The 14,799-nt window shown below is 35.1% G+C and overlaps 1 protein-coding gene across 2 annotated transcripts in view; it reads right to left on the reverse strand.

Moving 5' to 3' along the window:
- Positions 1 to 3,301: 3,301 nt before the first annotated feature.
- Positions 3,302 to 14,799, reverse strand: part of PSMD14 (proteasome 26S subunit, non-ATPase 14) — an 84,380-nt gene continuing 72,882 nt past the window's right edge. For both annotated transcript variants that reach the window (XM_036236334.1, XM_036236335.1), the window contains exons 11-12: positions 6,128 to 6,190; positions 3,302 to 3,717 (exon numbers count right to left, since the gene is read on the reverse strand). In XM_036236334.1, coding sequence (XP_036092227.1) covers positions 3,619 to 3,717; positions 6,128 to 6,190 — 162 coding nt within the window. In that variant the 3' untranslated portion in view covers positions 3,302 to 3,618. The remainder of the gene's footprint in view (positions 3,718 to 6,127; positions 6,191 to 14,799) is intronic.

Raw genomic sequence — 14,799 nt, forward strand, 5'->3', positions numbered from 1 at the left:
TCCCTACACCTGGCTCTACAGAGGAGAGCCAGGACGAAAGGGCCAAGAGCAGCAGAGGCTTATGCGCCCAAGGCGTCTTCGCGTGGCGTGGCACCCGCCGACCTGCAGTCCTGCTGCCTTCCCCCGACGCGGAGCCGCGCGGCAGGAAGGCGGCGCGGCGCGCCGGAGCTTGCTCGGCCCCGCAAGCTTGCTGACAGGCGGGAGGCTCCGCGCCCCGCACTGCTGGGGCTGATAGCAGGCGAGGCCACCCTCCCGCCTCCCCGAGCCCGGCGCTCCGACTCAGACCAGCCGCCCGGCTCTGGCTCATTCTGAGGTTCCCGAGAGGCCCAGGAGTAGGCGCCCCAGCACCCTGGCGAACCCGAGAGGGAGCCAGCGCCCGGGAGAGTGAGGGACCGCGGGCGAGTCTCGTCCGGCGCAGACCCCAGGGACACATCCTCTTCCTTTGCCAGAGGCCCGACCCGGCACTTCCGCCGGTGAGGCCTGTGCCTTCGAGAGAGCGTGTCTGCTCTTCCCGGGCCCAGCAGCTCCCTGAGGGAGAGCAGCGATTGGGACATTGAGTGGGTTCTGGGCATGGGCAGAGAGGGGTTAACTAGACTTGACCTACGCCTGGGAGGGCGCATTTTTAGAGGGGCTTCGATGGGCCCAGCGGTCAACGCTGAGTTCAGACTGCGCCCCAGGCGGGCTGGGCGCCTTGGCTGCAAAGGACACCAGCTGTGGCCTCCAGCAGAGCGCCGCGAGCAAGACCCGGCACTGGCGGCCCTGGGCTGGACAGGTTGATGACCAGATGTCCCAGACTCAAGCCGAGACAGTGTTCTGGGAGAAAAATACAGCCAGGTCCATTTTTCCTTTCGGAAGCGAATCTCAGGTCCTGGCCTGGAAGGTTCATAAACAAGCAGAGTCTTTGCTAAGGCGTCGGGGTGCGGGGGAGGGGACAGCAGCTATGACACTATGTGACACGATTTTTATTCCATTTACCTTCCACTACCATTTTTTATGAGAAGCTTTTGCTGTATTTTGGCCATTCTTGTTTTCAAAACAAGTGGCAAAAATGTGAGACTCCACCCAGGCTTTTCGAGGCTTTGTCATTCCTAGCACCCTGGCTTTTTAAAAAATGAATGATGCTAAAATGAAATATTAAAATATAGGAAAGGGATAGAGGTCTCCTCCCTCAAGAGTTCTTAAGGAATTAGATTAGGAGATATATACTCACTTTATCACTACTAAATTCAATAATTCCTCACATATAGGCTATACCTTGAACTTATTATATTTGCTTGGGAGCTAAGACCTTCCTCAGGACCAGTACACCTACTCTTGAGCTATACTACTGTAGAGCAGGGTTTCTCAAGCTTTAAAATGCATATGAACCATGTCAGGATTATTGATTCTAATTCAGGTCTGGAGTGGGGCCTGGATTCTGTGTATATAATGAGCTCCCAGAAGACCCAGGTGCTCCTGATCCAGATCACACAGAACACTGAGGCTGGAGCTTTCAATGCCCCCATCCTAGTCTAAAAGGAAAGCAAGGATATCCCTGTGCTACAGGCAAGCAAGCATTTTAGCTCTAGTGCTGCTTTAATGTTGCATAGATGGGTCAGGATGCTAACATAAACCCCCACACACCTTAAGTGGCTTATTGAATTTGTGATTAAATATGTCATTTCAATGCCTAACTGGGCCTGGGCCAACAGGCTGCTGCTAAAATAGCAGTACATTCTGAGACAAATGTGTTTGTTAAGCCTCTTCTTAGGGCATCCTAATTTTTATCAACTCCAAATCTACAAAGAAAATGTAGGTTTCTTCTAAGAGGGATTTTCATCTGGTTGTGAAACTGGGAATATCTCCAATATGAACCAAGTGGGAGAAAGTGGTATGTGTGGCTGTAAGTACAAGATGAGGTGATCAAATAAGAAGAGCAAAAGGTAGAAATTGTGTAAGCCTTCTCAGTCACCGAACTCACTCAGGAGATATTTTCAGGGGACTAAAGTGAAAAAAAAAAAAAAAAAAAAGTGTTTTCAAATGGAATGTTGAGCAACTGCCCTAGGATTATTGAGGCCTTCTGAGGGCATACTGTACAAAAAAACCTTGACTAGCTCTAATGAACAAGAATGTGAACTAAGTCATAGAACTTCATTTATGTAAAGAGAAATATATGTGTCAAAAAAAAAAAAGCCCACACACAAGTTCAAATTAAGCAATAGGAAAACTTCTAACTTCCGCTTATATTTTAATTGTAAATTAGTTGTAAACTCAACAATTAATACATATTACATATCCTACATATTATCACTATATTTAAAAGAAGAAAACACAGAAAAAGCAAGAAATGCTTAGACTATCTCCATTCCACCAAAAAGACTGTGAAACATAGGGGAAATTTAAGCTATTTCCCAAACCTTTAGTTTCTGGTAACTTCTCATTAGGTAACCAATAGCAGCCTAGAATTGTTTTAAAGAGGCAGGAATTTGGTCTACCACATCATCACACCACCTCCAGTACAGGTTCAGTCTAAATTCTAAGTCCCCAAGTAAAAGCCTCCTTTAATGAATGAAGCCTTAGAAATATTCTTGCCACATTTTCACAAAGGGTACAGATAAGAATTAAAATCTTTGTCTCCATGTTTTGCCATACTCCTTGGTGTACCTAGTATGGTGTGAGTATTAATGGGGCCTAAACTTATGTATATCGGGTTAGAAGCAGGTTGCAGGAAGAGGTCATCTATGAAAACTGCCATTAGTCAAATTTTTGTCCTTTTCAGAAAACTGCTAGTTCTAAGTTAATTTGGGAAAAGATAAAACAACAAAATTACTGCTTATGTACTCATTATGCTAAACTCACATTATGGCTACTTTCTCATTTTGCTTTGAAGATATTAAGTACCTTCTATGGCTGTCTTAGCTGAAAGTCTAGTGGAATTTTCAGCAGGCAACTCCCAGACAATCTCAACACTATTGGTGGAATATACTCTTTTAAAAAATGATAAAATCTAAATTAGCATTGCCCCCTTCTTCTTAAACACACTCTTCTGAAATCCTGAATGTGTGTTAACATATTGCATATACAATATAAACTTGTGGCAAATGCTTTTAATATGTCAACATTTTTTTCTGGGTTAGTAATGAGGTAGCCACTCATTAATGGCAATTATTTTACATTTGTGAAGTTGTGTTATTACACTGATGTTTTATGTTATAAAATCTTAAAATGCAAAAGGGAAACATATCGTTGTGTGAGATTTCTACAGCACTGTCGAATGTTTTTCTGTCAATTCCACCCAATGCCAAAAAGACCTCAGGAGACATAGATTGTAAATGTATTTTATTTTGTAAGCAACAATCAAAATATATTTGTGTGGCTGATTTCTTCAAATATTAAATGGGATCTTAACAAAATTTGTCCACTTTGATGTATTCTTATACAACTTTGGAATCTGCAAAGACCCTGACTAAAGAAACAGAAGTAATTGCACAACTGCGACTGAAGGTGTTACAGTGCTGCGAATGATACCAGATGTCTTACATTTAACCAAATACACCTTCAGAGGTCCCTTGATTTTGAGCATTAGGAACAATAGAGGAATATACACTGAAAGTATCAGTAATATCTTTTTGCATTGCTTTATTTAAATACAACAGTATCCAACATAGCTGCTAAACACTGGACAATATTTGAAGTCATAAGTACATCCACATGTTCCTCCAAATGACGTTTGGGGTCCTAAGAGAAAAGAAAAAGAATAAGAACCATATTACTGGTAAACATATTACTTAGATTTTTTTCAGTAGCTGATGAAATTAGTCAAGAAAGCCAAACCTCGATTTATATTTTACAATGTAACTTTTCTAATATATGGTTATATTTTTTTAGAATTTCTAAATCTGTTAATTTACTGATAAAATAGATTACACAACGAAAGACTGATTTACACAATCAATGCTATGACTCTGTACCAGAAATTATAAATTGTTATAAATAGTAACAAGAAATTCTATACGGCCTGCATCATTGATTAAAAAGTATAAGCATTTACATGCATCTATAAGCCTGAGTATGTGTGTATATTTTCTGCCATTCACATATACTGAATATGTGAGGGAGTTCTTTACTCAAAACAGACATACCAATAGGTAAGATGAAATCAACATGAATTCTCATCGTTTCCTGTACAATTTTAATTTAATTCCTGTATAATTTTAATATTTCAGGAATAGAGCTTTAAATGATTCAGGAAATATTCTTGGATCAAAAGTCACTGTTAGTAGTTTAAAATTTTAAATACAATTTGGATCAATTCTAAAATGTTAAGAATAAATCTTTCGTGCAGCTATTTTGAAAAAATGTATCATTGAAGTGTATAAGTACAATCCTTTAACTTATACCTGATCAAATCTATATTTGAAATGTCTGAGTTAAAAATAGGCTTAAAATTGCATTGTAATAAAGTTAAAATAAAATGCTTAATTTATATGTATCTTTAATGTTGAGCTGAATGAAATATTTCAGCTAAATATGAAAGCTCTGAAATAAAGACTATATACTACGCAATAAAAAAAATCTTGCAATTAAAGCATTATTTCCTTATAAGTATTGCTAAAATACCCAACACTCCTAACTTTAAACAAATGTTCATCATTGGAATTATTTCTTGGCTGTTCTCTTCTAAAGTATAATTTCAATACACTTGATTTCTTCTTAAACAACCCAGAGATACAACATGCTACAAATAATTTCAAGTAACCAGACCACAATATTAAATTTTCTTTATTTCAAAAATAAGACTTAGGGTGTTTTAGGTGAACGAAACTGAGAAAGACTGGCAGGAGAAAACGATTATTGGTCTAATTCCATTACAGACAGTTTTGCTTTTGCCATGCAGTAGGCTAAACCAGTGAAGTATTATATTTTAAAAATGATTCTGACGATTATTAAACTTTGCCAATTATATATTTTTCACTTTAACTCAGTCACTTTACTGTTAATTGTCATATAAAACCTACGTCAAGAAACTACAACTTCGGAGTCATTTATTTAAAAAATATTTACTGAATTTTATAAGGTTCAAGCCTCCAAGTTGGTAATATAATATCATATATTAGATGAAAATAAGCAGTAGGAAAAAACAACAGGGGTGACTATATCACATAGGATGAGAAAATAAGATGAACTATATTTCATTTTGGTTTGGAGGGTTCTTGTTGTTTTTAAATTATAATATTCAGAATGTAGTGAGATTTCATTTCACCCATTGTGATATTTTTAAGTCAGACCTTTGCCCCTACTGCTCTATTGGAGTAACTGGTTTTGTAGTGAATTGGTAACACACTTCCCTCGGTTATCTATATTACTTCTTGTGGCAGCTGGGTGATTCTTAGAGATTTCCCATCCAAGAATGGTCCTGGCCCAAACCTACATAGCTTGTGAGATGTGATGGGATCAGAGCATATGGTAGGATGGCTGAAAGCAAAGACAGCTTAGTGTCTTGCATCTGAAATATCAAGATTCTGCCAACATCAGCAATATGATAACCATGTTCCATGAAATGAAAAAAATGTAATCAACATTCTTTAAAAAACAGCCTAATTAATCTGTAGATTCTTTTAATTGGTTGGTGTGTTCCCCTCAACCCTAAGAAAATAGAAACTAAAATATATATTTCATCTTGGAAAAGTGAAAGAGCAAATACTTAAAACCCTTTCTCTTAACTCAGTATAATCCAATAGGACTCTAAGCTTTTCTAAGAATATTACCTACATATATCATTTAAAAACTGTTACATGTGAAATAAATCTACCATCCTATTATCTTCATTGGTAATATTATTTCAAGTAATACTTGAAAAATTAACTCAGGATGCAAGTTTCCTAATTTATTTCTAGTAAGTAATTTTCACTAAAGATAGTATCTCACAGGTGTATCTGTGATTCACTTCTTTATAGATGGCAGAGAGAATGTGACATCAAATAATTCAGTGACCTTTAAAATTAGCATTACATTTACATGACAGAAGAAAACTGTAGAGTGAATGGACAGGGGGGGAAAATCATACAGGCCTTAAAATAATTTTAACTATACAAGGGCATGTAATTATGCGACTGCATAACCAACCTATTACAACAGTACACCTCACCTGCTTGCCAACATTCTTTATTGCCAGCTGTTCAGGTGTCATCTTATCTTCTTCTTCTACAGCCTGTGAATGAAACACAAAGAACAGAGTTTCAAATTCTAAATTTACTTTTTCCACTGCAAAATAATCACCAAAGATAACAGTGATGATAATTTTCCTCCACTGAACCTTTTATTCAAGTAATTATGGAACGAAAAAGCAATTCTGCTAATCTTCAGAATATCCTTCAGGGTAATGAATACTATTACCACCATCATTTTAAAAATACTTTAAGAAATATGTAAAAGGCACTGAAAATATCAAACTGGACCACCAGCTAACCATTTGGACATTCCTGGATTGAAGGATGGCTAAACTGGAAAATAGAAGTACCTGAGGTAGCTGCTATTGACACCATGCTATTAACCAGTTCTAGTCTATCATCTTATCCTTTTTCTACTTTCACTAGGGTTCTTCCCCAACTTCTCATTGTATTCAGGAAAAAACTCACTTCTCCACGAGTGATATTTAGTAATCATGAATAAAGATTAAATTTGAAGTTTTCAACATCAATTAAAAGCCAAATCAAATAAAAATTAATCAACAAAATACTACTTCCAGCTACTTCCAGTTTGCTATAAACTCTTATGTGTGTGATAAATTTTCTAGTAGAGTGATTCTGAAATAATTATCTAGTAGAGTAATTCTGAAGTAATTCGGAAATAATTACAGCATTTATTTAGATCAGCTGCCACCTCTGCTCTCCTCTCCTAATAACAGTGCCACTACTAAACCTCTTTATTGAGAGGTCTAAGTTTAAGGAACCTCTTTCTTAACAGTGTGGCTATGTTAATTCTTGAAATTAGGACTCTAAGTCAGGTGAACTCCCGGTCTACGATTTATTCATAGCATCTGATATAAAGGAAAACAGGAAATTTAAGGATCGCCAACCTTATGAAATAACACCATGGCACTGCAAATATGGTTACAAAAGGGGATGAAATGGTGGTGGCAGAAAGCAGGAAACCAAAATCCCAGTGAGGGTTTGACTTGGATACTCTAAACTTAATAATCTTGCAGCTGCCAAATTTCTTCATGTGTGAACAATGAACATGTAAGAAATGCAATCATCAGACATTTCCCATAAACTGGGAAGTTTGGCTGCATTTCACACCTTCTTAATAGTTTTGTAAACAGAGAACTTGAAAATGAGCAAAGATGGCAAGTGTCTAATTTTATAAATGGACAAAACTACCTAGAGAATTTCTCCAGTAGAACCTGCCTAAAGAGAAACGACAGTGAATAAGTACTGTATATAGTGATTATTAGAGTATACATATTTACACATCATTAGGAAATACATTTATGACTCATAAAACTCAAAGAAAGAAAAATAAGGTTAATAATACTTCAAATCCAGAATTCCCTAGACAGAGAATATGTTCATTTTCAGAGTCAGATGTCACTCTATTATTCTCGGCTAGTTAAACAAGTATTTCTTAACTGGGAAATTGCTTCTCTCACTATAGCTCAATGTTTTACACATATGGATACACTGCAACACATAAAAAGTTTGTCTTTCTAAATTACTTTTACAAATTATGATACTATACCTTACCAACTGACTTGAAAACATATTAGATGAATGGAACAATTCACATAAATTTGTAATCTATATCCATTCAGGATTAGCTGTTCTAAGCACATGCTGACAACAGTACTTTACTGTATTGGAAGGAGGTAAGAGTTTTGGAATTTGGCTCAAAATACCAATCCATGTACAAAACAGTCAACATGGAGTATTTTGGAGTATTGCAAATATCAAGAGGGCAGACATGCAAAGATGAAAATCAAAAAGCATTTAAAGCACTGACCTCATTGGAAAGGTTAAACAGAATGTAAGAAGCTCTAACTCAATTTTTAAAATCTTTTACATCATTTAACCACTTTACCAATTAGTTTTTCCACTTCCAATAATTAAAAAAGAGAGTTCACAAACTCTTTGAGAAGTGCAGATGGCAAAAAGTACTCCCAGCCATAGATGCCATCTGGAAAATGAGGAGCAGCTGTAGATTTAGGCATATACTAAGGTTGCAAACCCCCATGACAAAAGAGTAAGCACATCTCTTACATTCTCAGACCAGATCAGACGAAATCACCACATCAAAACCCTAAATATTTTCTCCATCTACCTAAGTTACCTATATCTCATTTACCATCTGGGTAAAACCAGTTTGTCTTCATTCATAGTTCTAATCTGGCTAGTCACCAGAGAAAATTAAGAAATGGTAGCAGCAGAAACAAATGAAATTCAGGCACAGGCAGTGTCCTCACTAGGGGAACTTCTGTGTTTATGGCAACTTCTGTGATTTGGCATCAAATTTTGCTTTTGCATTCGTGCTCTTCGGTTTACTCAACCAACAAAAAAGCACTGAAAATGTTTGTGGCTATTCACACTAGAAACGTTTTTAACAGTTTATCAACAAAGACCCCCAGATGGCTATCCCATCATGCACGGTCTGCACAGTTCTAAGAAATTCCTGAAATTTGGTCTGTTATGTTATCATAATCCCCTCAGATGTACCCCAATCTCGAAAAGGTTTTTACTAAACCCATTAATATCATTCTCTTTATTTCTGGTAATAGTAACATTTCTATACATGGAAAACCTGTATCTCAGATTCTACCATACATTTACCCTTTAACAAACATGGATTATATCCTTGGCACTTCATTAATAGTCTCTTAAGGATCTCTGCCAGGTGAGTGCCAATGGACTCAGCCTTCTTGAACTTTCTGAACACCTTAGAGCTAATCCAATACCTGTTTTCTCTTCTAATCCTTTCTTTAACCTCTGCTTTTCTGACATGACATCTCTTATTCACCTTCATATTTCTCTAACTATTCCTTGGGCTTCTTTTTTCACTATGACATGTTAAGTTTGTTCACTCTATAACATGTCACACTCCCATTTAAAGCACATCATATATATGGTATTTTTCACCATTAAATATTCTGCAGAATTCCTAGTGGATTTCAAGATAATGTATTTTATTTCTTTCTGGATTTTTATACCAACTCAATGTACTGACAACTGAAAATTACATTATGGGTTTGAGGGTTGAGAATAATAAGTTTAAAGAAATGGCTTTTCTAAAACACACTTGGGAAAGCAAAATTAACAAACATAAAACAGTTAAAAAACTATCTGAGAAAGTGTAAGAGGTTTGAGTACAGAGAACAATAAAACTGGCTTTCCTACAACCACCAGGAATTATACATTAACATACACATGCTTTATAAATATTAATTTACTGATTCCTTAAAACATCCCAGTGAAGTAATTAAACTACATTTTGCATATGAAAATATTAGGCATTATTTCTTTGGGGCAATCACATGTTAATTCCAGCAATACGTCTATAAACTTTTCCAACTCTTTTTGGAATAGCTTATAACACTCCACTATATTCTATGCATGTCCTCAACAGTAGAATTTTCATCATTTTATACATTCAACAATCACTATTAAGTACTCTGAGCAACAGTTCTTGTTCTTGAAGGAGCTCATATTTGGGCTTTACTTGCCTATAAATCTCAAATTATAATGCAATATGACATATACAAAAAAGGAGTGTGCGCAAAGAATGACAGGGACACATATAACCGTATAGCCAAAAAGCAATGAAACTGTGACTTAAACACAGTTTTCATCAGTCTTCAAAGAGTGTAAAGCAATGTTCATTGCAATTTGGGAAATCATTACTTTTTCATGATACATCCTGGATAGTCATAAAGCCACACCTATGATTAAGTGACCCTGAACAACATAAATTCTTTCTAAAAATCTTACAGGGAATCCAATTTTAAAATGTAATTTTAAAATTTAAAATGTAAGAAACAGGGGTATAAAATAAAGAGCGAGCGTGCATGTGTGCGTGCGTGCATGTATGTGATGGAAACTGTAATTCAGCTTCTTGAAAAAAAATTCTATGGCAAAGTCTACTAGCTGCCTACCAAATATACATCTTCCCTTTCTTCTTTTGTCATATAACCCTGATTTTATTAAAGGCAGCTATGCTCCCAGGTAGATTATACTATATAGCCTATCTCAAAGCAAAGTGTGTTCACTTGACTAAGTTCTGCCAGTGACATAAAACCAGAAGTGCCGGGTTGGAACTATGAAAAAAATCCTGAAAGGAAACTGATTTAGCTGGGAGATATCCCCCTTTGCCCTGCTATTTTTCCTGTTATAAAACTGCCTGGAACTCAAATGGAACAGCTACAGTTCTAGCAATCATCCTGAAATCGTGGGGAAGATCTAAAGGATAGAAGCCAATATAAGGAAAGTAAAGCAAAAGATAAAAGGATTCTAGGTTTATGGTGACTTCAAAGTTTCATACTGGCCTTGAATTTTAAGAGACATAAATTTCTATCTCATTTAAGCCATTGTTACTTTGAGGCAACACAATGTTAGATATGTTAACAGCTGTTTAGTGCAAAAACTGAAAGTAATTCAGGATTTACATAAAGTATATAATTCCCCTACCTTGCACCTTAGAGGTGACACTATTAACATAATATGTGAGATAGAGAAATATCTTTGAAAAAGGGAAGGAAGATAAGATAGTAGGAACTTTTCATATTGTTATACAGTTTAATTTTTTTATACATAACAGAAGGTTGTAAATATTTCTCTAAGTTGGTACTTATAGAATTTTATTCTCCATAATAAAACCTTAGAAGACAACCAAAAGAGAACATGTTGGTTTACAGAGTTATATGCATTTAAAATTGAAAGATAAAATTAAAAGATGGCTTCAAAAAATGTTGTTATTATTTTACTTTCCCACTAGTGGTTTATTTTCCCAAACCATTTTTTTTTAATTTGGAAAGAAATTTTCAACTTATAATTTTAACTTTTTTTTTGACTACTTAATAAGAGGTTAAATTTCTTTACATATTTATGTGTCATTTGTCTTCAGTGAGTTTTCTCGCTCTTTTGTCCAATTCATTATTTTTTAAAGAATTCTTTAGATATCATGCATTTTTTGGATACTGCCCTTATATACAAATATTTCCCCCCAGTGTGACTTGTTACAAACATTTAATAAATGTTACTTATTATTTTTACTGCAGACAAACTTTACTGTCAAATTATCAAAAACTTAAAAGGTCACTGGTATTCTTACTAGAATTAAAGTAATCTTTGGGAAGCTTGACATCGGCTTAACAATACTGGGTCTTTCCATTCAGAAACTATGGATTTTATTCACAAATGTTTTTAGTATTATTCTAATAAGTCATATGTGTTTATATATCAACATTTCTCATGCAGTTACTCTTAAGTATTTTATAATTTTGGATACTACTGTGAACTGATTTATCTATCATTGTCTTCAACTGGTTTCAGTCTATGTAACTGCATGGTTACTAGCTACACAATTCTTGATCATGAGTTCTAACAGTTCTCCACTCTTGAATTTCTATGTTTGATTGCAAAGATATACTATCGTATTTAAATAATGATAATCTGACCTGATATTCCTAATACTTTTATCTTACTTTGTTTTTCTTATCTTATTGCATTAGCACAAAAAAAGATTTTCCTATTTAATATAGCTACTGTAGGAAACCAAATATAATCATATAATTACATGTTTTGTATGCAATCACATAAAAGATATATCCAAACTTTCAAGTTCTAAGTAGCAACATTTCTACTTGAAAAGTAAACTGTCAGAACTCAGAATTATAGGGCCACACGTTTAAATTTTTATGTTTCTATACTATTCTTAAAATGCTCTTTTATTCATTTTTTCACTTGCACATTCATTTATAAATATCCAATCAAATGTCATCAATATTTTAAAAATTGATGCATCCTAGCACAAATAAATTAGGAGAATAAAAGAGTTGTGAGTGTTGCAATTCAATAATTAGAGAAATCAATGACTAATAATCAAGCAGAATTTGTGTGAAATTCAGACCTGAAATCTCAAAGTTAGAACAAAGGAATTTAATTATTTTCTAACCTCCTTTTACTTTAGGAGTTAACTGGCACCTAACAGTAATTATCTTAATTTAAAACCTCAACCAATTAAAAAGAATACTAAGAAAAATTGGTAGCATGGGCCTTTCTTTTTATATTTTAAGTGTTACTAAAAACTCCACCGCATTCTCTTTCAATCACAGAGGGAATTACATTCCCAAATTTGGACTCCTTCATATCACAGCTTACACATTGTTTTCATTTTACAACCAAACCTTACAAGTTTTTGAGTACTACAGAGATTTTTTAAAACTGTAAAATAGCGAAAACTTCTGTGGATGGGCAGCAGTAACCATAAATAGGTTATTTCCTGGCAGTGGTACCAATATGAATTTACTTAAACTTGTAATGTTATAAAGAAAAGAAAACCATTCCTAAGACTGCTGAATAATAACTTGTCATAACTTTTTAACTTACAAAAGGTTAACTGTTTTAAGTATGATAAACTAGTTTTTCTCTCTTAATCTTCACAGCATAAAAACATATACAAGAAAGATAAAAAATATTTTCCCTACAGTATAGAACCAATAGGGATTTCCAGCTGGAACGCTACATATTAACCAGGACATTTCCTTCAAAGCCAAACCTAATTTTGTTGGAATTTAGCTTTGTATGAACCCAGCAACCTTTTATCAAAGCTCAAGTCTCTTAAAAGATGTCACTACACTTGGCAAATTTTATATACCATCTTTTGCTTTATATTTCTTTTAGCAAGATGTGCTTAATTTAAAAAGAGAAATATTTTTTAGTGTGACAATCAACACCAATTTTAATTGTCAACAAAATCTTAAGCTTTAGCACTTACCATTAATTTTTAGTCCCCATTTCTAACTGCTCATTTAAAATGTAACTCTTTATCTCCTTTCTCAATCCTTCTATTTCTACCAAAATTGGGAATGTTAATGGTACCACCATACTTCTAGTCATCTAGTCAGGAAACCTTGAATTCATCTTTGATTCTTCCTTCTTCTTTCACTTCATTTATCCAACTGTTGCCATGTTTTATTTGTCCATTGATGCCTCCATTCTCACTTCCTCTAAAATAATCCAGCACTTGGTACCTTTTGTTTGAGTAATAGCAAGCTCCTCCTAAACAGAATCTATATTTACAGCACTCCTTCTTCCAAACCATTGTCAATTAAGTTTCTAAGGTTAGCTTCTGAGTATATCATGCCCCTGATCAAAAATAACTCTATCCTGATATTGCAACCCCTGTTACTTGACTTCAATAACTTAAAACAACAACAAAAAACTTTATTCCCCATTATCACCCATATGCATTACATACTCTAGCCACACACAGGTTCTGAAACATGTCTTTACCTTTCCTTTCTCTCCTACTCTTTGCTGGTGATATTCATTTTGCCTAGGGTAACATGTCTCTGTATGTCTAAATCTTATTTAAATGCTTTAACATCTAGTACAAATGTTCTCTAAGAGTCTCCTGGGTCTCCTCCATCTGAAAGCATAAGCCTCTGAACTTCTACAGTACTTCACATGCTATGACAGTATTCTCTAACTTCTAACTTAATGAGTACACTGAATCTCCTGGAAACCTCCTTAAAATGCAGATGGCGATTCAGTAGGTCTGAGAGTCTGCATTTCCAGTAAGAGCTCAGGTACTGATGCAGCTGGTCTGTGGACAATTTGAATACTAATTGTGTTATGGAACACACCAATTATGGACTAGAACTCTGATTATTTATCAACTTTTCATATAGCCCCCATTTTCGTATAAATGAGGGAAGGATCTCTGCCTGTATAGCTGTATAAGAGATATTCAATATACTTGTAAACATAACACTATACAATGTGTGTGTGTGTGTGTGTGTTTTACAAACGAGATTTTCAACCCATTGATGAGTTTTAAGCCTTATGTATTTGTGTCTAATACCTATGTGTCTCATTGAAACAGAATGAATGGAGTCAAATGACAAAGAAAATAGAATATATCACATGTAACAAGGATAAACACTGTTTCATAAAATTTTTGTTACAATTACATATATACACATATACATAAACATTTGCATGTACTGAGCCAAAATGTAAAATCTATTCTTTAGGTGGCTTTGGTCAAAAAGTTCGAAACACTTGTTAGGGGATAAATCACATCCCACCAAAAGATACACTGAAATCCTAGCCTGGTTAGAGATTGAAGTTATGCTGCCACAAGCCAAATACCTAGTACTAACAGAAGCTGAAAGAGAAAGGAAGAATCCTCCCCTAAAAGCTTCTGAGGGACCACAGCCCTGAAATACCTTGATTTTTGACTTCTAGCTTCCAGATTGTGAGGAAATAATGTGTTGTTTTAAAGCGCCCAGTTTATGATAGTTTGTTATGGCATCTCCAGGAAAATAACACAACACAGAAGATATATTTTAGTCATAGTTCAAGTTATTTTCTTAATTTCAAAATTGTAAAAGAATATAAAACTATGAACAAAAACATTATCATGGCCACATATATTTAGCACAAAATAAACATTTCCAGGAGATTCTGCAAAATATAACTTTTAAACATCTTCATAAAAAGTGGTCTCCCCTAGTTATTACTCTTCTTCACATCATCCTGCTTATTTTCTTCATAGCAGTAATCGCAATGTATTATGTTGTGTTTATTTGTTTACTTTGTTTCCCCT

The sequence above is a fragment of the Rousettus aegyptiacus genome, unplaced genomic scaffold (genome assembly GCF_014176215.1).
Source record: "Rousettus aegyptiacus isolate mRouAeg1 unplaced genomic scaffold, mRouAeg1.p scaffold_m13_p_2, whole genome shotgun sequence".
In the NCBI taxonomy this organism is placed as follows: Eukaryota; Metazoa; Chordata; class Mammalia; order Chiroptera; family Pteropodidae; genus Rousettus; species Rousettus aegyptiacus.